General features: G+C 45.3%; 1 protein-coding gene across 1 annotated transcript in view; it reads right to left on the minus strand.

Annotated features, from left to right (window-relative positions):
• Nucleotides 1-12,792: 12,792 nt before the first annotated feature.
• Nucleotides 12,793-25,845, minus strand: part of MEX3C (mex-3 RNA binding family member C) — a 33,008-nt gene continuing 19,955 nt past the window's right edge. Inside the window, exon 2 of the mRNA XM_039544329.1 lies at nt 12,793-14,036. Coding sequence (XP_039400263.1) covers nt 12,811-14,036 — 1,226 coding nt within the window. The 3' untranslated portion in view covers nt 12,793-12,810. The remainder of the gene's footprint in view (nt 14,037-25,845) is intronic.

Genomic DNA, 25,845 nt, shown 5'->3' on the forward strand with positions numbered 1-25,845 from the left:
AAAGCAAACAGGATGTTAGGAATAATTAAAAAGGGGATAGAAAATAAGACTGAGAATATATTATTGCCCTTATATAAATCCATGGTACGCCCACATCTCGAATACTGTGTACAGATGTGGTCTCCTCACCTCAAAAAAGATATTCTAGCACTAGAAAAGGTTCAGAAAAGGGCAACTAAAATGATTAGGGGTTTGGAGAGGGTCCCATACGAGGAAAGATTAAAGAGGCTAGGACTCTTCAGCTTGGAAAAGAGAAGACTAAGGGGGGATATGATAGAGGTATATAAAATCATGAGTGATGTTGAGAAAGTGGATAAGGAGAAGTTATTTACTTATTCCCATAATACAAGAACTAGGGGTCACCAAATGAAATTAATAGGCAGCAGGTTTAAAACAAATAAAAGGAAGTTCTTCTTCACGCAGCGCATAGTCAACTTGTGGAACTCCTTACCTGAGGAGGTTGTGAAGGCTAGGACTATAACAATGTTTAAAAGGGGACTGGATAAATTCATGGTGGCTAAATCCATAAATGGCTATTAGCTAGGATGGGTAAGAATGGTGTCCCTAGCCTCTGTTCATCAGAGGATGGAGATGGGTGGCAGGAGAGAGATCACTTGATCATTGCCTGTTAGGTTCACTCCCTCTGGGGCACCTGGCATTGACCACTGTTGGTAGACAGATACTGGGCTAGATGGACCTTTGGTCTGACCTGGTACGGCCATTCTTAATTTCTTATGTTCAGTCTTTCTACTCCTATGATCTAATCACTAGACCAAGTCTCCTCTAGAAACCTATTCCTTGTAAACCCATTGGCTGAAGAGCAGTGAACCCAAAACACCACTACTACAACCTGGGTACAAATTAACCACCTTGAATCTGCATAAAACTTCAGCTGCGTGGGGTAACAGAATTTATCATCTGTTCCTAGGCTCATTTTAAATATAGGCAGGTCATACAGGTCTGAAACCAAATGGAACAATGTAACAGGGACACAGAACTGCTAAAGATGCAGATGAAATTGCAGCAAGCACTACAACTGCCTTACTGGGTCCCCTGTAAACATTCAAAAGATGAGAGATTTCATGAATGTAGGTCAATGTTGCAGATGCTTAAAACAAACAGGAGACCCACACATGTGAAGTGTCATTTGTGATCCTTCACCTTAAGTTTGAGTCCATTTTGCAGGAGACCCCAGCCCTGCATATTTAGATAATTATCTTATCTAAATTTTGTTCTCAAGTCCAGTGGTCTGCTAAGATTCTGGAAAGAAACAGTCCCTTACTGTAGAGAACAGCTGTCTTCATTAACCACTTGGGAGCTGCAGCCAGACATTACACTGGAGCTGGGTGAAACGTGAATTGATGTTTCTCAGCTGTGAGATTTGCATAATATCCATGGCCTTGCAGCACCGTGTGAGCGTGCTCGCGTTTGTGAAAGATGGCTCCATTTTGCTGGTTGTGAGGACAAGGAGTTAGCTCAGAACAGATTGCCTGAGTAGAGTGATTGCCAGAAGACAAAAATATGTTGACTTGAAAGCTCTGCAGATTCTCTGGCACTGAGCAGAGCAGACACCTGTAGTCTATGGTGACAGCACGGGTGGAATAAAGGTTTCTTTGTTACATAAAAAGCTGTGTGAACTGTCTGCCTGCTGCTTTTCATGTAGGTTAACCCCCTACATGGAGAGAGTTTTGCAGTGGCACGTGCTGCACTGGGGTAAACTGCACCAGTGGAAGTCAGTTTGCATTGCAGTGCAGCTGTACTGGGATTTTGTACCAGTGTAGCCAGACTGATGCAAGACTCCCCCAGTGTAGACAAGGCCTACATCACAACTTTACAGGTGCAGTCCTCTTGCCCATAGGGAGCAAAGAATCTTCCCATGTTTAAGGAAATAGGTGATGTGTGCCTAGGTTCAGAACTTCCAGACCAAGAGGTAGATTGTGCGTGTGATTACACTAATATTACTGTCCATTAGTGTATACTGGAGGTTACCATCGTAGCCATCCCTCCTTGCATGAAATAACTGTTGCATCCCATCCCACACATAGCAGTATCTTAAAGACGGACATAGCCATGCACAACTCCTTCTCCCCAAGGATACCACGTTCTGCAGATACAACAGTTTGGGGATGTTCATGAAAACCTGGACCTTTAAGAGTCCACTGGGGCCAGTCAACCAGCCATCCTGAACTGGAAGCTGTCCCCCTCCCCAGTCCAATAGTATTCACAACACGCAGCTCTGGTGGTTTTTCAGCTGTAGATCTCAATGTATTTTGCAGAGGAAGCATTGTCCCTGTTTTACAGCTGAGCAAAGGGGCACAGGGAGGAGAAGTGAAGTGACTTGTCCAGCAGGTGATCCCCCCGCCCCAGGTCAGTGGCAGGGCCAAGGAATAGAAACCACGTCTCCTCAATCCAAGTCAAGAGTCCTGACCATTGAATCAAGCTGCTTCTAATAAGAAGTGTTCATCAGATAAAATACATTGAGGCAACAATCAGGCCTGCATATGGTTTGGTCATGAATGAAACACTGTAACTGTTCCCTAAAAATGCCTTTGGCCCCATGTCCCCCGCCCCGGCCCAGTTATCCTTTATGTTCCCCATAAAGTTGTTCTTTGTCTGCCTGATGCAGAGATGGGTCACCTGACCATCCTGTTACTTCCTTTATAGTTGACATTAGGTGGTTGCTGCCCATTTTAAAGAAACTCCTCCAGGTACTGCAATACAGCATCAACTACTTAGCAAAAAGCCTCTTTGGGCAATTGCTTATGCAGCATAGGTGAGTCACTAGTGAAACTGCTGACTCCAAAATGCTTCCCCCGCAGACACCCAGGTTTCAGTCTTCTGCCCAGCACATTGTCCTTTCTGAGGCTGCACCACGCCCTGGAATGTGTTAACGCCCGTGCAACAACAACTAAGGGAAGCTCCATGCTGGCTCATAACCGCTTATTTAAAAAAACCCAATACTGACCCAGACGGGAGTTTGACTAGCACGATCTTTGCTTGAAGTTATTTTTGATACAAGAAATGATACAAACCAAATCTGAGATGGATGTTGATGAATATGCAAGGAATAAGAAACTGCAATGTCTAAGAAGAGTTACCAACAGGTTAGTAGCACCTGATAGGATTCTGTTGGAAATACATATTACACTTTCAGGAATTATTGGCAGTGTTGTCTAATGATTAGAACACAGGACTCCTATTGTGTGATCTGCCACAGACTTACTGTATAATCCTGCATAAGTCACGTAACTGCTCTAAAAGCAGCAAAGAATCCTGTGGCACCTTATAGACTAACAGACGTTTTGCAGCATGAGCTTTCGTGGGTGAATACCCACTTCTTCGGATGCAAGAGACTTCTCTGTGCTTCATTCATTGATCTAGGTACTTATACACACTCAGCACCAAGGTATCAGAACACCTCACAAGTAGCATCTTCACAACATTCCTGTAAAGACCAGGAAGCACTCTCTCTCCTTTACATATGAGGAACCACACCACAGAGACTGAGCAGCCTGCCCAATGTTGTGTTGAATGTTAGGTTGAGTTATTTAGGCCTGCTGCCAAAGTTTTGCTGGGCAACGCAAATGAGAGAGGGGGGCAAATGGTGATTTTTAACAGTTGGCTAAACTTTAATGAAATTTCATTGGATTTCTTATCCCTGAGGGTTTTCTCCCGGCCAGATTTCAAAAGCCTGCAGCAAACCATGGAGGTGTTACAGTGTCTCTCTCTCTCTCTCTCTCTCTCTCTCTCACACACACACACGTTGAAAGAAACATAATGGAAGCATTAGGCAACCTTAATATAAGGGTGTCGCAGATCCATAGGATCTGTGCTGCATCCCAGCTTTTAAACAGTCCCTTGGAGAAACACCTTCAGTGTCCCAGACCCCTAAGGAAAAGTGGTGCCCCACTTTTCCTTAAGGATAGGCCCCATGGCCACACTGCCTCCATGACTGAGCCTCTGGGCTGCAGCACTCGTTTCACACTGTGAACGCTGCCCAGCAAGTCCCGCTGGGATTGTCTCCTGTTCAGAGACTTTTACACACTCCAGGGACCAATGCACCGCAGTAAGTATTTGCAATAACCCCAGGCAGCCTTTTCAAAACAGAGGAGGATTTATTAGTCAGCTGGAACACAGCACCAGGCAGTTCTTAGCTTAGCACAGAGAAGCAAAAGCTAAGACATAGTCCATGTTGGCCAAACCAGGTCTCTCGAGCTGTGCTACTGAAGGAAAAATCTTGGTTTCTTCTCTCTGTTCCTTTGTCTCCCAGTCCCAGGTGAGGTCCCGTGTCTCTACACAAGCCAGCTCTTATTCTAGCCTCCTGTCACCTCTTGGTCTCTTATCTTCCTCTTGTAGAGTTGACCTGTTCTACCTGCTGGAGTTTCCTGTTTGCAGGGGTCAGTTGTTCAGTCACTGGGGTTCTCATTGTCTTTCTGGATCCCCTATTGATGCGGGTGGGCTTCAGCCAGTCGATTAACAACCCATTCAAACTGCCCCAGACACAAACCCCTCATGCCTCCGGCTCTACCCTGGGAGCAGCTTTTTAACCATTTTGCACCCAGTGGGCAGCAATCCTTCAGCAAATAACTCATGGACGTGCACAAGGCGTCACTAGCTACCAGCTCCCTTTCTAATTTACTCTGCTGGACGTCTCTCACACACGAGCGTTGGTTTAGTGCACATTGGCTGCTTGAGGTTTAATGGTCGATGAAGCTATTTGTACCGCCCCATTAGAGAAAATTTTTCCCCTCACCTTACTGCCTGTCTGTACTCAGTTTATTGCTTCGTTTGTCTTGAAAGCAAAGAAAATTAGTTCATAGTCTCTTTATTATCTTCACATTAGAAGTACCACCCCACCGGGTACCATAAGGTAAGCTAATTTACTCCAGTTTATTCAAGCACTAATGAGGAACTAGAAATATCCTACAATGAAACCTTGAAGATGAAATCTACATTAACCACATGCTTACCCCTGCTCGGCAGGCTCAAAGGAGTCTCCTCATTGTGGCGAGACGGCGAGCGTCATCAGAAACGTGGACGCTTTCCCTTGAGATTACTGAGCCAACAGGTCTCACATCTAACCCAGGGCAACACAGGAGTCATAGATCATGCTGTTATTTCCCTGCTGTTCTCTCTGAGCTACAGGCAAAGCTTCATTCCTCTCTGGCTGAAGGCCAAGGCTCAACTCACTCATTTTTTCCACTCACAAACCACCAGTCGCTCTTGAATGCCTTGAAGTATGTCTGCAATATGCACCCTGCAGCTACCCCGTGGCCTATGTCAGCTCTAACCTGCTTGGTGCTCACACTCACCAACCAGTAAGATTCTTTACAGAGGTTGTTGGGTAAAAACCTCTGATGTGTATTGACCCACGCCTCCAAATTATTATGCATCTTTAGCCCCGCTAATTTTATTCATCTCTGCCCTAGCCCCTCCTCTCGGAGTACAAAGGCCGTTTATGGAGTCTTTTTTCACCTGCTGCTGTTAGAGCAAGTGGTTTCTGTTGGCTAGCTGGTAAAGTGAGCTCCACTCAGAGACTGACTGCTTCCCCTTGTGCATGAATCATCCACAAAATACAAACAGTGTGAAATACACTACACAACTGATCAGCTCCTCAGCTAGTGTCAGTTCTTCAGAGCTCCTTTGCCCTTCAATTGAGCTGGGACAGTTGGAAGAAGTCGAAGGTCTGACCTATTATTTAAGGCTGTTTATTTAGCCTCTGCAAGCAATGGACAGCATCTACTGAATGGAAGCTCAGTCCAAGAAATCCTCCCTCCACCTACCTGACTAGAGTGACCGTTAGATGGCTGATGCTGTGTAGAGTTCTTCTGAAGCCATTCCCTGGGAGATACAACTAGGTGGTTGTAATTCAGCCACATTCAATCCCAGCATAATACTGCTTCGGGCTCCTACATGTTCAAAACAGGGACGCTTCGGGGTCGTGTGTTCTTCCCTTCACAGGGGATGTGGAATGGTACCCAGGACAGGCAGTTAGTACATTAAACGAGAGCTGGTAGCGTACACAAAAACTGAACATTTTAAATGCATCATTGGAACAAACCCATTTTTTGTTTTTCAGAATGTGAGCAGCTTTATTTTTTTTTTTTTTTTTAAATAACGGGATATAAAAGGCATCAGGCTGAACCTACCTAAAGATTCTGGAACCACAGATTCATTTCCACGCAGGGTTAACACAACAGTGTGCTGTGGACTGGTTGGTTGCCAGATGCATTTCAGCAGCACTTGCACTTTCCTGGTTGTGTAGCACTTTGGAATGAAAAAGGCAAATGTAACACGTTTACACCCTGCCCTGACACTTCAGAGCCCAATAAGCTGCTTTATTTTCCTTCCTCACACCATGCCCGCCCCCTTGTTCATGCAGAGATTTTAATTCTTAACCTACTGAGGCAAGGAGCTGGTTGAAAAGTTCTGAAATTCTTTGCAATTTTTTGTGTGAAAAATATGCCTGTTTTGCTTACCGACACTATAGCTGAATGCTTTGAACAGTGGAGAATTTTGCTGCTTACCTGATTTTAAAAAAAGGAATTACCGCCCTTGTGGAAGTAGATACATCAGAAAATTAAGCTAGTAGGATATTAGCTCAGAGTTGGCTGCTGAAACTTTACAAAACTTTTTGTTTGGTGTTGCTCCTTTTCTTTGTTAAAGATCAGCCAGTGGTTTATTTGCTCCCAAACACTGTCTGAGATAGGCGATCCAGCAGCCTAGCTCAGGGTAATGAACTGGCATTTCGCCTCCCACGCCCCTCCCCAAATCTGTTCCCTGGGTGTTGAGAGAGAATATTTGGAATTGTGACTAAGCAACGATTGGCAGCACGTGAAATGTACTAACCACTCAAACATCCTGGAGTCTAGCTAGTATTAACAATCTCTCTCAATACTAGCAACCTCAAGCTACCACCCAAGGTCTACCGTGCATAAATACCACAGTAATGGGCAAACTGCAGCCTCCTATCCCGCCACCTCCTCTGAACTAAATGAAGCTTAGCAAAAACATCTCCAATGCTACCTGTCAATACCCAGGACCTGGTAAATAGCACTAGTGGATGACCCCCTCCTGTCCATAGACAACGGCCATATTTCCATATTCATCTTTGGACTCAGTCCTAATAAGCCACCAAGCTTCATCTCCTCTGTATTAGTCAGGATCCGTATGAAGGGGATCAGGTGAGAGAACCCCAATGGCAGAGCCATCAGTATTCACATGACACTTAGCTCTATATTACACCCACAGAGCTTCCTTGGGGCCCAGTCAAGGTCAACACCTGGACAAAGCAGAATACAAGGAAGGTGGAAACATTTTAAAGAAATTGTCTCCTTCCCTCACATCCCCCTGTGCTGACAGTAGCTGCTTGCTGTTTCGGGGCTCAGTTGGACTTATTATTGGATGACAGGATGGCCACGACAAATGCTCATTTCCACCAGCATCTGGCAAGAATACCATGCCTCAGCCTATCGGATTCAAACCTGGCCGTCGTGAGTCAAATCTTCATGAGACCTTGGGCTGAACATTGCAACCGATCTCAGAGTGACTGTCTTCAATCGTAGGTAATGCAGCAGCTTATCTACAAGCCACAACAGGGTACCACAAGCACAAGTTCCTAAAGGATAGACTCCTGTCTAAGCAGCCTGATTTTCAGAAGTTCAGTGCACAAGCAGCTCCCTCTTGACTTCATTAAGAGCTGCTGAGTGCTTAGCAGTTTTGGGGAAATCAGCCCACTTATTTAGAAGCCTAATTTTAGACTTTTTAAAAAAATCTTGATCCAAGTTACATAGGTGCAAGGTGCTCAGATAGGGGCTAGACATGCTTTAAGAATCTAGATGTATTGAGAGAAGCCCCGCTGCTGCCGCCCCCAACCCCGCAATGGAATGCTTTGTTCATCGAGTGCTCGTATTTGCTAAGCCTCCACCAGACCATGTTCTAACTGAAATCGTATTTAAGATCATCCCACTACCAGGCAGACTAAGTGTTCTTGCATATCAAGTCTTGGCTCTTTGTGTAAGTGAATTATAATCTTTACTATCACTTTTGCTTACCTCTGCCATAAGCACTGAGTAGCCCGACATAATTCTTCACGTTTAGGGAGCAGCTTACATTGTGGTTTTATGAAAGCTAAATGAAGACATAGAGGCACTATCCCTTGCCCCTCCTCCCCAAGTTTCCCTTTGCTATTTTCAGAAGGGAAAATAAAAGTGTCAATCAAAAGTTCTGACTACAAATCACTTATGTAAGTATAGAAGCTCATTCAGGTCTTTCACTGGCGATTCATAAAAGATGGTTGCTGACAGCGCTGAAATATATGTATCAGAGGGGTAGCTGTGTTAGTCCTTAGATCACTTTAAAAAACACTAAATTAATCCTCAGCACCCCTGTGAAGCAAGTATTAGATCCATTATGCCGATGGGAAAACAAGACCAGAGGTAAAAGGAAGAGGCATCTGTGCCAGGGTTTGAACTCTGGAACTAATGGCTCTGAGTTCCGTGGTACGGGATTCATTTTTTGTTCCTCAAATGGTTTCCAGGCCAGCAGATTTTTGAAAGGTTAATTCTCATTGGTAGCTGCAGTGTTCAAAATTTTAATCAAAACTTAGGACAAAACTATCCTTTTTTGCCCCCTCTATCTCCCCCACACAGAGGAACGGAAGTAACACACTCGCATGTTTACTCAAGTTACAACACACATGTTGCAGCTGGGCACATTTGTGGCACCCAAATGACATGACCAACTCAAATGATGGCTTAAAATTTGCATGACCTTAAAACAAACTTCTACAAAACTTAAGACACATTTAAAATCTACTTTTTTTTTTAACTGACACTCCCTTAGTGTTCACAATTTTAATATTTAACACCAAAATCTGAAAGTAAAATGGATTTGACTGTCAATTGCCCAAGCTGAACTGAAACAAGTAGATTAAAAAAAGTGTTCAGTTTTAATAACCATTTTATTATGTCGGTAAACAAAAACTATGGGATTTAAAAAAAAACTGTCAAACACTGACTTGCCAATGAATTATAGATTCATGGAAATTGTTTCACCTCTATCTAAACAGAAGCTAAAATTCTGAACTTTAGTCACTGATCAGAAGTGTTTCTGATGCAGGAAAAATAACGTGTAATACAATAAGAAAATCAAAATTAGTCTTTTAAGCTAACTCCAGCCTTGCGCAATCTAACAGTGTTCCAGCTAACTGGTTAAGAAACAGATTTTATTGGAAAATCAGCTGTGCATTTGGATATTATAAAACATGCCTAATTGTGGCATCTTCTCAAAGCCTGGAAGATAAATTATTCCCTTGCCATATGACACACCAAAAGAGAGCATGGGGTGAATTCATGTTTTATTTGTCCTCTTCAGGGTTCTATCAAGGAAAAAAGTTACCGAGAAAAGAGGAATCTTTCATTCCAATCTGAAGGTGTACAGCAACATCTTCTGGGTGTTTCACAGCAGGGGGCCTACTGCACAGGACGCTTGAGCATCTCTAGACACGCCGAGGAATACGGAAGTCAGGGTAGACGATGATTAGAGAGTGGCAGGCTGTCTCTAAAATAATCAGGGCCCAGCATGTTTAGAGGCTTGAAGGTAAATAGCATTACTTTTATTCAATGCACTTGTTATTGCTGCTGGCAGAGAGCAATCACTTCAACAAAGCCTACTGGATATTGATTACTATAAGAGCTACATCATCATTTCATAAGAGCTTGGACTGAAGTACATCATGGTGCTCAAACAACCAAGTGCTGCAGATTCCAGTCCCTTCAAATGGAGAGGTCAACAGAGAACTTCTTTTCTTTACAGGGACATTTGTCTTCACTCTTCCCTTTTAATCCTAATGCAGCGGATTGATACCCTGAGCAGCAGCAGCCTGCACCAGAGGCATCAGAATCTGGCCGAGTGGTAGAAATCTCTTTACCGGCCACAGTTAGAGTATACATATTTTAAACACACATACACATGCCTTCTAGTTCTGGACAGTTTCTGAAGGCAATTTAGGAACAAGTTCTGCACTCTTACTCATGCTGAGTTATAGCTCACTGAAATCAGAGGACAGGTAGCCCAGTGGTTAGAGCAGCAGCCTGTGTTTCAGGAGGCCTGGATCCAATAACTCACACTGCCTCAGGATTCGTGTGTGACCCTGGACAAATAGTTGAACTGCTCTGTGCCTCAGTTCCCCATGTGTCAAGCCAGGATCATAGCACTTCCCTACCTCTCAGGGGCGTTGAGAGGATTAATGCATTAAAGTTTGAGATGCTCAAACACTACAGTAATGGGAGCTATAAACTCCTAAAATGGATCAGAACTGGGCGGCTTGCAGAGTGAGTTATGGATCAAAACGGGGGTGAGCAAAAGAATCTGACCCTTAGTAAGAAGAACATGCTTGAGACCTCAACGCATCTGTGTTCACATTCAGTTTAAACACCAAATGCAATGCACCTGATATTGGTTAAAAATTTCAATTAAATGGGAAAGGCAAAAAAAATTATACCTGCAACTTGAAATCAGCAAGAAACTGACACTGCTGAAATAATGAAAGTAAAACACTACTTCAAACAAATGTGATAATTCTCTTCTGCTGCATTTGTGTGTATCTAAGAAGGGAAATATATTTATCTTAGATGGGCTTGGAACAGAAAATTTCTAAATTATTTTGATATTACCAGTCCTACGACTAACTTTTCTGAAAGTTGGTCAGTCATTGCTATTTTGTAAAGATTACGTGTAAAATTAAAAACTACTCATTTGCAAAGCACTTAAGCAATACAACCCCCAAGTTTTAAGGGAGTGAAAAGGATCTAAATCAGATTATAGTTTCCCAAAAGTGGCTTGAAATGAGAACCATGAAAACAGCAAAATCAGAAAACATTCAAGTTAATGGAAACAAGTCTTTATTAAGTAACTTTTAATATCAGAAAAATAAAACTCTTATAATTCTCTTTACAGCAAATATATAATATCAGTGCTTTGGCCATCATAAGTTAAAGGCCCTTTATCATAAAATATATGGTTTTTAAACTTTACTCAAATTGAATTTATAATCCCTATGACCTCCCTACATATACATAACAAAAAGAGTGTAGTAAAATTAGCAAATACTAAACTATATTGATAGTTTGTCATTGTTAGTTTGTGGTTTATAGAAACGGTACACGCACCTAATATCTGTCGATTCCTTGGCTTATTAGTTGCAGTGTACAATGCAATAAAATACAAAATACATGCTTGGTGAACATTTGTTCATATCTACAAGACTGCAGCTAAAGATTAGGTTTCAATACTGACATTTAACTATTCTACAAGCAATTAGCATTAAAGTTATGCATTACATAATATGCCATCAAGGCAACTCTTATACTGAAAAAATCGTAAAATAAAAACCATTATTTGTAAACTTTTATACGAAATGTAACTCTTCAAGTGGAAATAAAAAATAAAATTTCTGTATATTTACTAGTTCAATACATAGAATTTGTTTTGCTATACTGAGGAAAAAAAAGCTTTTTTGTGTCTTGGGAAAATAACGCTTAAAAAAATAATAGAAAATTCCACTTTGTGTGGGGTGGTGGTGTCATTTTTTCATATGCCAGCACAGATTTTGGAACATACTGAGGATGAAGAAGCTAGAGACATCCACAGGTTGAAATGTAAGCAGCACATTCGAAACAATCTTTTGTTGTGATTGGAAACAGTTTTGAAATGACGTAAAATGATTGAAGGGCCATGGTTGCAGCTGCTTTCAGGAATTATACACGAGCACATACACACCTCCCCCTTTTTCCTTTACATTACTAAAATAAAAAAAATATATATATTTATATAATGTGCAAGACAAGTATGGATTGAACATAAAAATGCTTCACATTTTGAACTATATAATCTCTAAAATGTAATTTAAGAACACCTTGATCAGACTAGTGAATGGAATGTTAGCATCCTCACTATTAGCCAAAGTATGTGCACCCCAAAGCCCTTACTGAAATGGGATCAAGCCATCATCAGGCTACTCCACATTCCATTAAGAAAAGCAGTGGGTAGGAATTCACAATAAAGGAGACCAAATCGTTCCTGATCCTCTGAACATACCATTGTTCACAAACTGGGTGAGATGAAGGTCAATTTGGCAGTCCGTCCTGTTTCTTCCTCCCTCCCCACCCTCCACCCCAATTAACAGTGATCTATTTAAAACTGCCAACAACCTTATCCATTCAAAAGAAAAAAAATAATAAAAAAAACCCTGTGCATTAAAAAGTTATTTGCAATACTGAAGAATTAGGCATAAGTTGTTGTAAAAATAAAACTAAACAAAACCCAAAACCTATTTCAAAACTGGCAGTGTAAAGAAGGCAGCATTGGAAGTGTTTTTTGATACATCAATCATACCATGAACCCTCCAGTACAGACTAATTCTCTGTTTAGGCTATGGGGTTCATTGCCTCCAGAACATAGACATTACCAACACGAATACAGATCACTAAGAAAACCTGTAAAATTCATTTGTTTTCTTGGTTGTGAAATCGATCTAAAGTTTCCCGCCTACTGTGCCTTAGCCTTATACCAGATGTATCTCTGATAAACATGCCATCTCTTTAAACCAAACCGGACAGAGACCATCTAGGTTTAGTGTTACCGTAGCAGCCTTTTAGAAAGTATAAAAGTTTACTAACAACTTTAGCCTAATCCCAAGAAAGCCCAATAACAGTCAGAATTAATTAGGAAGTTTACTGGGGCGGGGAGGGACCATTACACCCATGCCTTTAAGAGTTTAAAAAGTCCATATATAATATCTATATATATTTAAGAGTGAATTTGGATTGCCTGAGTAACAGCTGTCTGGCAAACTGGACATGATGGAGTTTCTTTTTCACAGATCTTGTTGGCACATTCCATACAGAAGAGATTGTGGCCACAAGGAACTAGGGCAGCAATAACTTCATTCTCAAAGCATATCACACAGTCATGCTTTCGTCTAGACTCGGGTGGCGAACTGGATGTGGAACCGCCATTGGAAGAAGAGTAGCTGTTGGTACCATTAGAAAAAGCAGGGATGTATATTGGAAGGCCAACCTGGTTGCATGTACTGGGTGGGTCACTTCTCACTCTCCTAGCAAGCGGATGTTCCAAAGTTTCAGGAAATGTAGGTGACAGACGAGGAGTGGATGGCTGACTCCCTCGACGCTGAGTCTTCATGTTACCAGTAGGGTCGCTACCAAAGCCAGATAGCGGGTTTACTGGTTCAAAAGGGGTCCAGATAGTTTGGGAAGGCGTTGGTAAGGAGTCATACGCAGGAGAGTCGACTGCAAGATCTTCTGTGCCCACTGAGGGCAACGTTTCTCCAAACCAAAAGTTTCCTGTGCTGAATGGACTTGTTGGGCTGAAGTCAGCCAATCTATTGCTTCCAAAATAGGAATCAGTGGAGCCACTTCCTAAGGAGCTGGAGCTGTCATTTCTATAATTAGAAATCATTCTGGTGCGGCTAGGAGGGACAGGATTGGAAGTAAGCCAAGCAGATCCTAGGGTGCCACCTTCAAAGCTCACATCTGTACCATTGTAATGGAAATCATTTTCTTCATTCAGCTCAATGTAGTTTCCAGTGCGCATGGCAATATGCATTTCTATTTCTTCACGCGCACGGTCTACATTTTCAGGCATCCCTGTAACCTCAAAGACTGGCTCCTTGTCTCTGCTGGGAGTAACGATGTACGTGTGTGTCTGCTGCTGAATTCTTTTGATTGTAGCTCCTTTGGGTCCAACCACTAGCCCAACTACACGGTAAGGCACCCGGACTTGGACTGTAGTCTGACCTGGCAGGTTGGGAGTACATGGCAACCCGCCCAGAGCAGGACCATTTTTGTTGCGTGATGCTCTGATCATGGAGAAGTGTTCAGCTGCTGAGAGAATTTCCCTTTTGGCCATGGCTACATCCTCTTTTCGTCCAGTGACGACAAAAATGGGTTCTTCTCCACGAACAGGGGTCTTAATGTAAGTATTCGTCTTGGCCCTTAATGCTTTTATTTTGCAACCTGTTTAGAGGAAAGAAACACATATTTAGTACAGAATGATTTTAAAAAAACAAAAGAAAAACAAAGAAACAATCTCCTGTTTTAAACTGCTTGCAAGCTTCAAGGAACTGCAAGGGTGAAACCTGAAGCCATCTGGTCTTCTCACAAGTCATGTCAGTGAAAGCAGCAAAAACTTCTCTCTCAATTATTTCCACGCTGATCTATGGTGACCACAAGAGTGAGACTAACACACTGTGCAGTAACATTATTCAATTGATTTTTCTTAATCATTTAAAAAAGTGTTTTTACATTATTCCTTAATACTACAATCTATTCTGAAGGCAACTCCCCTAGTGCTTGGCCTATTCGATGGGGGGGGGGTGTGTGTGTGTGTTATTTCTATAGGTTTATTTTTTTTAAAACACATTATTAAAGATAGCACCTTTCCAATGTTTCCCAGACAAGAAAGTGAAATTAAACTCACTGAGATATCAGAGTTGTAAGTGACGCAATGGAAGTTTTCATCTCCTCGAGCACGGTGTTGACTGCACCATGGTGAATTTTATGGAATGTCAGTTCTAATAGGTGTCAATGTTTAAGATGAAAAGACATTCAGTTGCTTAGATATATGCTAAGGGTTTACCTGTGACAACTTTGTGTGTGTGTGTGTGTATGTGGTAGAAATTTTGCTACTTAGCTGTTCAATTCAAATCTGTTCAGCCCCGTCTACATCAGTTACTTTGTGATGAATCTTCAACTTTAGCACTGGTAGACCTCCAGGAGTTGTAGTAACAGTGGGAACACCAGGCAAGGTGCTGGCAGCAGCCTTTCAACGCCGTGTAAATCAGGCCTATGTACCTGTAGCCTTGTCTACACTCGTGCTCCATGACTTGTTGAAAATAAATAAATAATATATATATATATACACACACTTTGGATAAATGCCCCCATATTACAGAGCAAAAGTCAGGTATACATGGCTCCCCCACCACCACATGGCACTTACTACATTTACCTGCACTGTGGAAATTAACTAGAATTCTGTGCGTTTCTGGCTTTGTGGGGTGTATTTCCTCAATCATTTCAAGATGCATGCAGAACACCTGCAGGATCAAGCTAAACCCTCGACAAACACACAAACAAACAAGGCACATCAGCATGCACTAACACACAGTCCACTGACTTCTCCTGCCTCCTTCCCCCCCATCAGAAGTGTTCAGTACAGAGAAGTCAAACACTGACAGGAGTTAGGGAGCAGACAATGCATACACATACTAGGTACTTTAATCAACATCCTCAAAACATGACATTTACCAAGAAGGGTTGTTACCAGTGAGTACTGGTATAATTTATGCTTTACTCTTGCCTTATTTGATAAGTGGAGACTTCCCTCCCAGCCTGTTGAGTAACAGTCTGCCAGTTTTCTCCTGATAGATAATTTGGTATAATCTTTGTACATTAGGTGCTTGCTGGGATTTTCAGGCTGTACTTACATAATGAATGCTGAAGGAGTAGAAATGAATAGTTAAAGAAGATTTACACTTGTATAATTCAAAGTTTGAGGACAAAATGGCAGGCAGGTCTCTTCCTAAAATATGTGAGGATTTTTAGCATGTTGCACACACAAGCAACTTGAACTCCTGCTGCACATCATCAGGACCCAGAAGTAGCCAACAGACTTGGTCAGTGATCTGCAACAGTTCTTTAGGACACAAGGTATGTCTACACTGCAGCTGGGAGCAAGTCTCCTAGCCCAGGTAGACAGACTTGAGCTAGCAGATAAAAAAAACTAGCAGCATGGATACTGCTACTCAGGCTGCAGCTCCGACTCCCTACCCTAGGTTTGAAAGCCCAAGCCGCAATGGTCACACTGCATTAGTTTCAGCCCCACTAGTGTAAGTCTGTCTCCCTCAGCTGGGAAGCTTGCTTCCAGCTGCAGTGTAAACATACCCAAAGGGGGCCAATTTTCACATTAGCCGCTTAACAGCCATAGAGGGGAAAAAACAATTCCAAGGGCACTTCGGCAAGGGAAACTATCAATTTAAGCTCCCCAAACATTTCCGTCTCAAAACATTACCTACTACTGTTTCAAGTAACACTTCTGATGATTAGAATCAGGTGGGGGGGGGGAGGAGGGGATCATTACCTCTTGGGGCTCCTCTGCAGATCCTTTTGAGGAGTTTAGAAGCCCAGGGGATGTCAGGTCGGCTGACTTGGGCTTGTGGGCCTTGGGCCAAAAAATTGGTGAGCAGATGTTTGGGCTCAGGCTGCCTTCAAGGGTGGAGTGTCCCAGCCCAAGCCAGAATATCTACCCAGCAATTTTTAGCCCCGAATCCTGAGCCAGCAGCTCACCCTCTGGGGCTTTTATCCTCACGCAGATGTGCCCTAAGAAGCCCTACACTGCAATGCTGCTGTCAAGGCCAGAAAGAAGGCAGGTGAGAAGAAGAAACAGGTACAGATGGTGTGAGTGGCACTGTGCCTGTGCCCAACTGCTCTCCTTTGCTGAGCAGGCCCCTAAGGGTACGTCCAGACTACCCGCCGATTCGGCGGGTAGTGATCAATTTTGCGGGGATCGATATATCGCGTCTCATCTAGACACGATATATCGATCCCGGAATGTGCTCCCGTCGACTCCGGAACTCCACCGGAGCAAGTGGCGGTAGCAGAGTCGACGGGGGAGCCGCGAACGGCAATCCCGAGCGGTGAGGACGGGAGGTAAGTCTGGATAAGATACCGTAGCTGAAGTCGAAGTATTCCCGTAGCTGAAGTTGCGTATCTTACCTCGACACTGCCCCCCAGTGTGGACCAGGCCTTAGTGTCAACCAGAAGCCAGAAAACCTTAGAAAAGGCTCTTTAAAAAAATTAAGGATTTTCTATCAAATATTCCAGGCTATACTACGTACAAGGATACTTGCAGAAAGGGGAATTTTTAATGAATTTAGTAAAAAAAAAAACAAAAAAAACAACCCCCCCCAAAAGTGACAATGTGTCCCTTTCATTTACTTTGTAAAGAAAGATTTTATGCAAGTGATTTGGGAGTGGAGTCTGCTAATATTCAAGTCCATCTAGCAGGACAACTGCCACACCAGCAATTGAATGGGAGGACTAAGAAAAAGTCAGATTTCACAAGCATTATGGGAGGTTGTAGGGATCAGCTTTTGGAGAAAGGTTCAATTTCTCTGCTAACAACATTAATGCACAGTACAGCTCCTAATTTAGGTAATTTCCTCTTCTCCCTGTACACCCTAGATTGTGTTGTGGGCTTCCCACTCTGAGTAAGTGCCCAGCCTGCCCTTGGTTTTGGATGCCATCACAAACACTAAGTTGACAAAGCAACATGAAATTTGCCTCTGGGGATAAATTCACCCACTATGAGCTCAATATGCTGCTGCTGCTAAGCTTTTCAATGCAGTAAAGTCTTGTTTATCCGAATGCCCCCAAATTGAAGTCATATCCTCCTCATGTGCACCAACTATTCCTCCCCCTTTCCCCCCCCCAACACACACATGCAAGGATTACTTTAATTTCCTTCATTCCACTTAGATAACTGATACTATGTCGTTATTTCATAGAGGGTATGAAACATGAACATTTAAAGAAAACTTTAAACACTTTAGAGTAGATCTGGCACAAAATGTGATTTAAAATGGCAGATTTGAGCCTACTGAATACTAGTTTCCATGGTGCTTTACCAATCTGAATAAGTTACACATTCAAACACCCAATCCCCACAACCTGCAGGGACTTGTCATGTTAGCTGAAAACTCATAAAAATGTTGTTTTTAATAAACTTCAGTCCCAGTACAATTCACATTGATAAGAAGGTTTCATAACATGTCAGCATTCAGAATGGTGCACTGACCAAGAGGACCATGGCTTTTTTTTAAGATACGACTCCTCAGCCTCAAAAAAGCAAAGCTCCAGATCTGCCTCTTGCCAAAAGGTGGCAGAACAATACCTCAGACATTTAAAAACTGGCTTTGCAAGAAAGCGGTTTCCACCAAATCAAAGGTATACGCTCGAACTTTATCTAAAGGACAGAAAGAACTGCCACTGAAGGAAATCATTAGGGCCCTACCAAATTCAGTCCATTTTGGTCAATTTCACAGTCATAGGATTTTAAAAATAATCCATTTATGATTTCATGGTGGTGTAACTAGGGGACGGGGGTCCTGACCCAAAAGAGGGTCATGGGGGTTCCAAGGTTATTGTAGAGGGGTCATGGGATTGCCACCCTCACTTCTGCACTGCTGCTGGCAGGGGCACTGCCTTCAGAGCTGGGCAGCTGGAGAGCACTGGTTGCTGGCTGGGTATCATACATACATACAAGATTAGGGTTGGAAGGGACCTCAGGAGGTCATCTAGTCCAACCCCCCCGCTTAAAGCAGGACCAACTAAATCATCCCAGCCAGGGCTCTCTCAAGCCGGGCCTTAAAAACCTCTTAGGATGGAGATTCCACCACCTCCCTAGGTAACCGATTCCAGTGCTTCACCACCCCCCTAGTGAACCAATCTCTAAAGCCAGTGCCACCACCAGCAGCAGCACAGAAGTGAGGTTCACAGAGTATGGGTGGGGTGGGTTACCATATGTCCGAGTTTTCCCAGAAGCCTCCAGTCTGGATCAGAGGCTGTCCCAGCCAGCAGCCACAGAGCTTCTTGCAGCCGGGTAAAGTTAGAACATAAGAACGGCCATACTGGGTCAGACCAAAGGTCCATCTAGCCCAATATCCTGTCTTCCGACAGCATCCAATGCCAGGTGCCCCAGAGGGAATGAACAGACCAGGTAATCATCAAGTAAGTGATCCAGCCCGTCGCCCGTTCATAGCTTCTGGCAAATGGAGGCTAGGGACACCACCCCTGCCCATCCTGGCTAATAGCCATTGATGGACCCATCCTCCATGAATTTAGCTAGTTCTAGGTTCCCAGAGGTGGGTCTGACCTGGCTCCTTGAGTGGCCCCTGCAGGGGAAGAGGAAGTTCTGTCTTTCCCTAGCCCTGGCCAGGACCACACCCCACCTTGTCCCTCCGCTACAATAACCAGATTTCACAGGGAGATCAGATTTCATGGTCTGTGAATTTGGTATGGCCTTATTCATCATGTTCAACACCAGAGACCTATGAATTAATCAATCAATACCAGCTCAGTTTAGTTTGCTAGGAAAGCTGGAAGACACCCATAATAGACTATTGTAAAAAGGCAACCATGTCATAACAAAGTCATTAAACCTCATTATATAGTTCTATTAGAACGATTTTTCTATTTGTTTTTACTTGGCTGTTCTGGTTCCCTACCCTCCTCTATTAGTCACTGCAGAGGCGATGATGCACAGCTTGGCTGATTCCATTTCCTTGTACAGTAGGCTGCATCTGAGCACGCTGCCTTCAGTCTGACATGGAATCATTAAGTTATTAAAAGTCATGTGGCCACTGTACAAATCAAGAGGTTTCTCAGCCTTTTGAGTCAGGGACAAGAACGCATATGAAGAACCCCCGCCCGCCCTGGTGTCTCCTAATTCTTGAATTGAATAGCTATTCTGATGCAAGACAATTTAGAATATCCCAGTAACAAAGGTAAACAGACACGAAAAGTGAAGTCTGACAGCCAAGGAGTACTGTAGACTGAGGTCTACACTAACTTAGTTGCATCACCAGGGCCATGAAAAATCTCTCATCCTGAGCACCGTAGTAAGGTTGACCTAAGCCATGTGTAGACACAGCTAGGTTGATGGAAGAATTCTTCCACTGACCTAGCTACCACCTCTTGGAGAGGTGGACTAACTATATCCACCAACCCCCCACCCCACCCCCGTATTGTTACTGTAGTGTAAATATATCCGTAACTTGAGTAGTTCCACTGGTTTTAAATGGGCCTACAACTGTGCTTAACTTTACCACTGAGTAAGGCCCGATAAAACTAAGTTTAGACTGGCATAGCCGTCAGCAAGGGGTGAGATTTTGTTTTGTTTAAACTGACATAGTTACACCACTAAAAGCCTCTTGCAGATGCGGTTACACCAGATAAGGGGATTTTATGCTGGTATAGTTTATTTTGCTTTGCTGAACATGAATAAAGTTATACCAGTACAGTAACTCCTCACTTAACGTTGTTATGTTGCTGATCTATTAGAGAACAAGCTCGTTTAAAGTTGTGCAATGTTTCCTTATAACGTTGTTTGGCAGCTGCCCTGCTTTGTCCACTGTTTGGAGGATTCTCTGGAAGAGCAGCCCCTCCTTGTGGGGGATTAGAAATGGGGGGGAGGGAGGGGAGCTGATGGGGGGGCTTCTGCCCCAAATTCCCTGTAAGATATGTGGCTTGACAGCTGCCCAGCAGCAGTTCAGGAGGTCCTCCCCCCACTGCCATGCTGCTCCTGCCCTCTGCCTTGGAGCTGCTCCCGGGAGCTTCCTGCTTGCTGGGGGAGGGGGGGAGAGGGGTGCTGATATCAGGATGTCCATCTGCTCCTGCCCCCTCTCTCCAGAAAGCAGAGGAGGGGGACAGGGCAGAGAGACAGAAAGGAGGGAGCTTGCTAGAAGCTGTTGCTTCCTGCTTGATCTGCTTAAAAGGGCAACATACTTGAAGTGCGGTCAGTGTACTTAAAGGCGCAATGCATGGCTCTCTCTCTCACTCATGCACACACCCCGCAGCACTTTGGAAAGTCAGCACTTGTGCAGCCGTGCATGTGCTGTCAGGAAGAGGGAGTGGTGCGCTCCAGCTGGATAGCGTGGGTTCATCATCATGTTCAGTTTTGCAGGGAAGTGTTTGCAGCTACTGGCCTGCGTCTATTGTGTTTCCTCCCTCAGTCCATGCTGCCTTGTAGAGTGTGAGGCTACATTAACAACAGTGTATTAACCCTTGATGGCTCAATGGAGTGCTAGATCATCATTTAGCAGCAAGGCATTCCCTGGGAAATATCCCACCCTCTGACTCCACCACCTCAACCAAGCTTCACAATCATTCATTGCTGTGTACAATATTAAACTGTTTAAAATTGTTTAAAACTTATACTGTATATTGCATATAATGTCTTTTGTCTGGCGAAAAAAAATTCCTTGGAACCTAAGCCCCCCTATTTACATTAATTCTTATGGGGAAACTGGCTTCACTTGACATCGTTTTGCATAAAATCCCATTAAGTGGGGAGTTACTGTACAAGACCTTTTATATGTGTAACTGAAGGCTTGTCTACATGGTGGGATAATGCACATTATAAAGTATGATTTCTAAAGTTCATGAACATGCTGCACATTAATTGGTTCATGCAGACCTACTGGTGTACACTAAATGTTCTGTAGCGCAGAACAATGTTCTAGTGCTGTTACGCTATGTTAAACTGCGCTAGAAAACTTTTAGCATGCACTAGCATGGTCAACACAGACCAATTAATGGACAACACACTGATGCACTTTAGAAATCATACCCTTATAATGTGCATTGTTATAAAGCATTGAGGAGCGCTAAGATTTCCGCCCCCTCCTTTATGCTGTCATGTTTAACAAGCGTAGACAACACCTAAGTCTTTGAAGGATTAGGGCAGGGGTGGGCAAACTTTTTGGCCCAAGGGCCACATTGGGGTTGCAAAACAGTATGGAGGGCCAGGTAGGGAAGACTGTGCCCCCTCCCAAACAGCCTGCCCCCCACCCCTTATCCACCCCCTCCCACTTCCTGCCCCCTGACTGCCCCCCTAAGAATCTCCAAACCCATCCAACCCCTCTGCTCCTTGTCCCCAACCGACCCCCCTCCATCCACCCCCCCCACCCCCTTCCAGGACCCCCTGCCCCTGGCCACCCCCTTCCAGGACCCTACCCCTTAGCCATCCCCCCCCCCAGCCCCTTTCGGAATGTGGCCCCGCAAACATGGGCGGAGGACTCAACAGAAGCAGGGGCAGCCGCACAGCCAGAGAGAAGCGGCGGTTTCCCCTTCAAAGGGCCGCTTCTCTCTGGCGTGCTGCGTGGCCTCCCAGTGCTCCCGCCGAGTCCTCCGCTGCGTTCCCTGCGCTCCCGCCATCTGCACCGCCCGCCTGCATGTGATTTCAGTGCAGCCAGTGTTGAGTTGCCCGAGTGCCCGGCCCTGGGTCCCCCTGTTGTTGGGGGGCCTTTGCCAGGGCACCCTGTGTTCACTTGTAAATCTGCCCCTGCACCGCGCCGCCCAGCCCCGGAGCCAGCCAGGATGCCGCGCTGCCAGCACAGCAAGCTGAGGCTGCGGGGGAGGAAGGACAGCCGGGGAGGGGCCAGGGCCAGCTGGGAGCTCAGGGGCTGGGCAGGATGGCCCCGCAGGCCAGATGTGGCTCGCGGTCCGTAATTTGCCCACCTCTGCCTTATCCACACCCCCGCCCTCTGACCACCACCCCGAACTCCTCTGCCCTCTATCCAACCCCCCCTGTCCCCTGCCCCCTTACCACACTGCCTGGAGCACCGCTGGCTGGCGGAGCTACAGCCACGCAGCCGCCGCCACCATGCAGCACAGAGACTGGGTCAGGCCGGGCTCCGCAGCTCGCTGCCCCAGGAGCTCGCAGCCCCGCCGCCCAGAGCATTGCGCCAGCGGCGGAGCGAGCGAGCTGAGGCTGCGGGGGATGGGGGATAGCAAGGGAGGGGCCAAGGGTGAGCCTCCTGGGTCAGGAGCTCGGGGGCTGGGCAGGACAGTCCCGCGGGCCGGATGTGGCCCGCGGGCCGTAGTTTGCCCACCCCTGTATTAGGGCCTCAACTATTTCCTAGTTGGTTTGTGTTGGTCATACACAAAGAAGTGTGTTAAGCCTGAAGTTGATACTCCAAGGAAAATGAGAACACTTGGTTTGGGTCATCTTTCTCAAACCTCCTCCCCTTTTTCTTAGAAGATAGGACTTGTCTGACCACGAATTTTATAAGCTATAAATATACTTCCCCAAGAAATGCAATTTCCTCCTTTAGAGCAGCTCTTATCTCTCAAATAAATACATGTTTAGGCTCAAAAAAATATCTGAAGGACAAAATAGGTCTTTGGCAACATAAACAGTCTTAAAGCCTAAAAACAGATTTGGCACGTGTGTTCGTTTATCAGCTAGGGCTGGGTGGCTATTACAAATCATGAGTTTAAGAAGAAGAAAAAAATAGTGTCGGAAACATGGCTAACCCTAATGGCTCCAAGTGAGGTAGCATACTGCATTAGACAAATATTTATCATACAAGTGCTGATGGCATGCTCAGCCTTATACAATACACAGAGGCACTGGAGGGGTAATATTTTAAGACAATATTGCCCAGGTAAAAGGCCTTAGCTAGCTGCCTGATCTAGTTAGTTTTTCCGTGTTTTTTGTATTTAAAATGCACATGTATTTACAAACTACAACCCAGGGCATTTAGGATGAGGGTTTGGTTCATAAAGGGGTAGGGAAGATGATTTGTGATAAATAAGCCTGTCAGGATTACACTAAGAATGTCCTTATTTACCACATGCAATCAATTAAGTCTTTTTAAAGGGCAAGAATTATTTTATAGTAATAGCTCCTTCCAAGATGTTCTGTGTTTGTTTCTACCAGGTTCTGCCACTGTAGATAGGGCAACTCCAGATTCAGAAGTGATGGATGTAGCAATTTTACTGAGCTTTTATTTGTTCAAATCGGAATCTCAAAATATGGGTGTGGAGTGGAGATGTCTCAACTGTACTATAGCTAGAGTGATGCCTATGAGGAGCACAGGACAGCAAGGCTTTGGAGCTGTGCTCCAGCTCCAGGCAAAAACCTGCAGCTCTACTGCTCCGGAGCTGCTCCGCTCCAAAGCCCTGCAGGACAACCAAACAAATTTTAATACATACATTAAATTTCAACTTTTGATTTCAAGTATTTAAAAACAAAACAAAATAAAAAACAAAAAACCCCAATGCTAAATAGTTGAGGAGAAAACACTGATGTTCCTAAATGTAGCAGCTGAAATGGTAACACTAATGCCGTATACCAGTGGTCCCCAAACTATGGGGTGTGCTCCCTGTAAGTGGGTGTAGAGGAACATTTGAGGGTGCGCACACAGCAGGGCCCAGGCCAGCCCCATGGGGGGTGTCACAGAGTCCCCGGGCGATGCTCTGGAACTGCTCCCCACAAAGCCAGTCAGGACTTTGGGGAGCCTCCTCTCCCTTGGAGCAGACTGTCTTCAGGGCAAGAAGCTCACACGGCTTCACCTTCCTGGGCCTGACCTTGGAGCATTCAGCATATGCCCCTCCGTGCGCTTCCCACAGCGAGTCCACCCAGGCGGGGTCCTGGGGAAGCCAGAGGGTCCTGCATGCACCCTCACTTCGCTTCGCAGTCAGATGTGACTCTTCGCCAGCCAGTAAAACAGAGGTTTATTAGATGACAGGAACATGGGCTAAAACAGAGCTTGTAGGTACAGAGAATGGGACCCCTCAGCCGGGTCCATCCTGGGGCCCAGCGAGGCAGACAACCCCATCTGCCCTCACTTCCCGTCCCCAGCCAGCTCCCAACTGAAACCCCCTCCAGCCCCTCCTTTCTGGCCTTTGTCTCTTTCCTGCGCCAGGAGGTCACCTGACCTCTTTGTTCTCCCACACCTTTAGCATTCCCTTGCAGGGGGAAAGGGCCTGGCCATTAGTTGCCAGGAGACAGAGTGTCGGCCAGAAACTGAGGCACCCACACAGTATTCAGAGGAAACATTAAGAACAGCCCCACTTCATCACAGGGGGCAGGGAGGGAGCACCACCTAGCCCAGTTCTGCCCTCTGCTTTGGCCCCAGCCCTGCCCTCATTCCCTCTCCACTTTTAGCCCCAGCTCCTCCCCCAGCCCAAGCGCCTCTGCTGCCAACTGTGAGACAATGGGTGTGTGCGTGTGGACACATTCAATTACTGGTAAGGGCGGGGGAAGGAAAAGCTTGGGCACCACTGCTCTAGGCAGTTCTAATCTTTTGTTAATAGGCAATAATAAAAATGTTCCTATGGACTTCGACATCATAAACCAGATGAGACAAGCTGTTAAGATAAGTTTCATGCACCAAGCTTTGGAAGGGGAAACCTCAAAATGACTTGATAAAAGAACCAGAAAAGCAACAACTACTGGAGCCCCTTCTCGTGCAGCCCGACACTGCGGCCTGGTCTACACTTAAAAAGGAGATCGACCTAGCTATGTTGCTCACAGCTGTGAAAAATGATGTGCCCTCAGCTCTCTAATTGGGTCAACCTAAACCTTGGTGTAGACACAGCTAGCTACTGCCTATTGAAAAGGTGGATTAACTCTCCTGACAGAAGAACAATATGGGAAGTGTCTACACCAGTGGTCTCCAAACTTTTTACGCACAAGATCACATTTTGAATTTAAGGGCAACCCAGGATCTACCCTACCCCTTCCCCGAGGCCCCGCCCCTTCCACCCCTGCTCCCTCCCGTCACTCACTGTCCCCCACCCTCACTCACTTTCACCAGGCTGGGTCAGGGGTTGGGATTCAGGAGGGGGTGTGGGCTCTGGGGGTCACATTGTGGAAGGGGGCTCTGGGCTAAGCCTGGGGCAGGGGGTTGGGGTGCAGGAGGGAGTGAATGATGCAAGCTCTGGGAGGGAGTTGTGGTTCAGGAGGGGGTGAGGGATGCAAGCTCTGGGAGGGAGCTGGGGTGCAGGAGGGAGTATGGGGTGCTGGCTTGGGGAGGGGCTCAGGGCTGGGGGTATGGGGTGCAGGAGGGGATATGGGATGCTGGCTCTGGGAGGGGGCTCAGGACTGGGGCAGGGGCTTGGTGTAGGAGGGGGTATGGGGTACTGGCTCTGGGAGGGGGCTCAGGGCTGGGACAGGGGTTCAGGGTGCAGGCTTGGGGTGCAGGAGGGGGTTTGGGGTGCTGACTCTGGGAAGGGGTAGGGGTCCCACTGGGCTGCA

This window comes from Mauremys reevesii, linkage group 6 (genome assembly GCF_016161935.1).
Source record: "Mauremys reevesii isolate NIE-2019 linkage group 6, ASM1616193v1, whole genome shotgun sequence".
Taxonomy (NCBI): domain Eukaryota; kingdom Metazoa; phylum Chordata; order Testudines; family Geoemydidae; genus Mauremys; species Mauremys reevesii.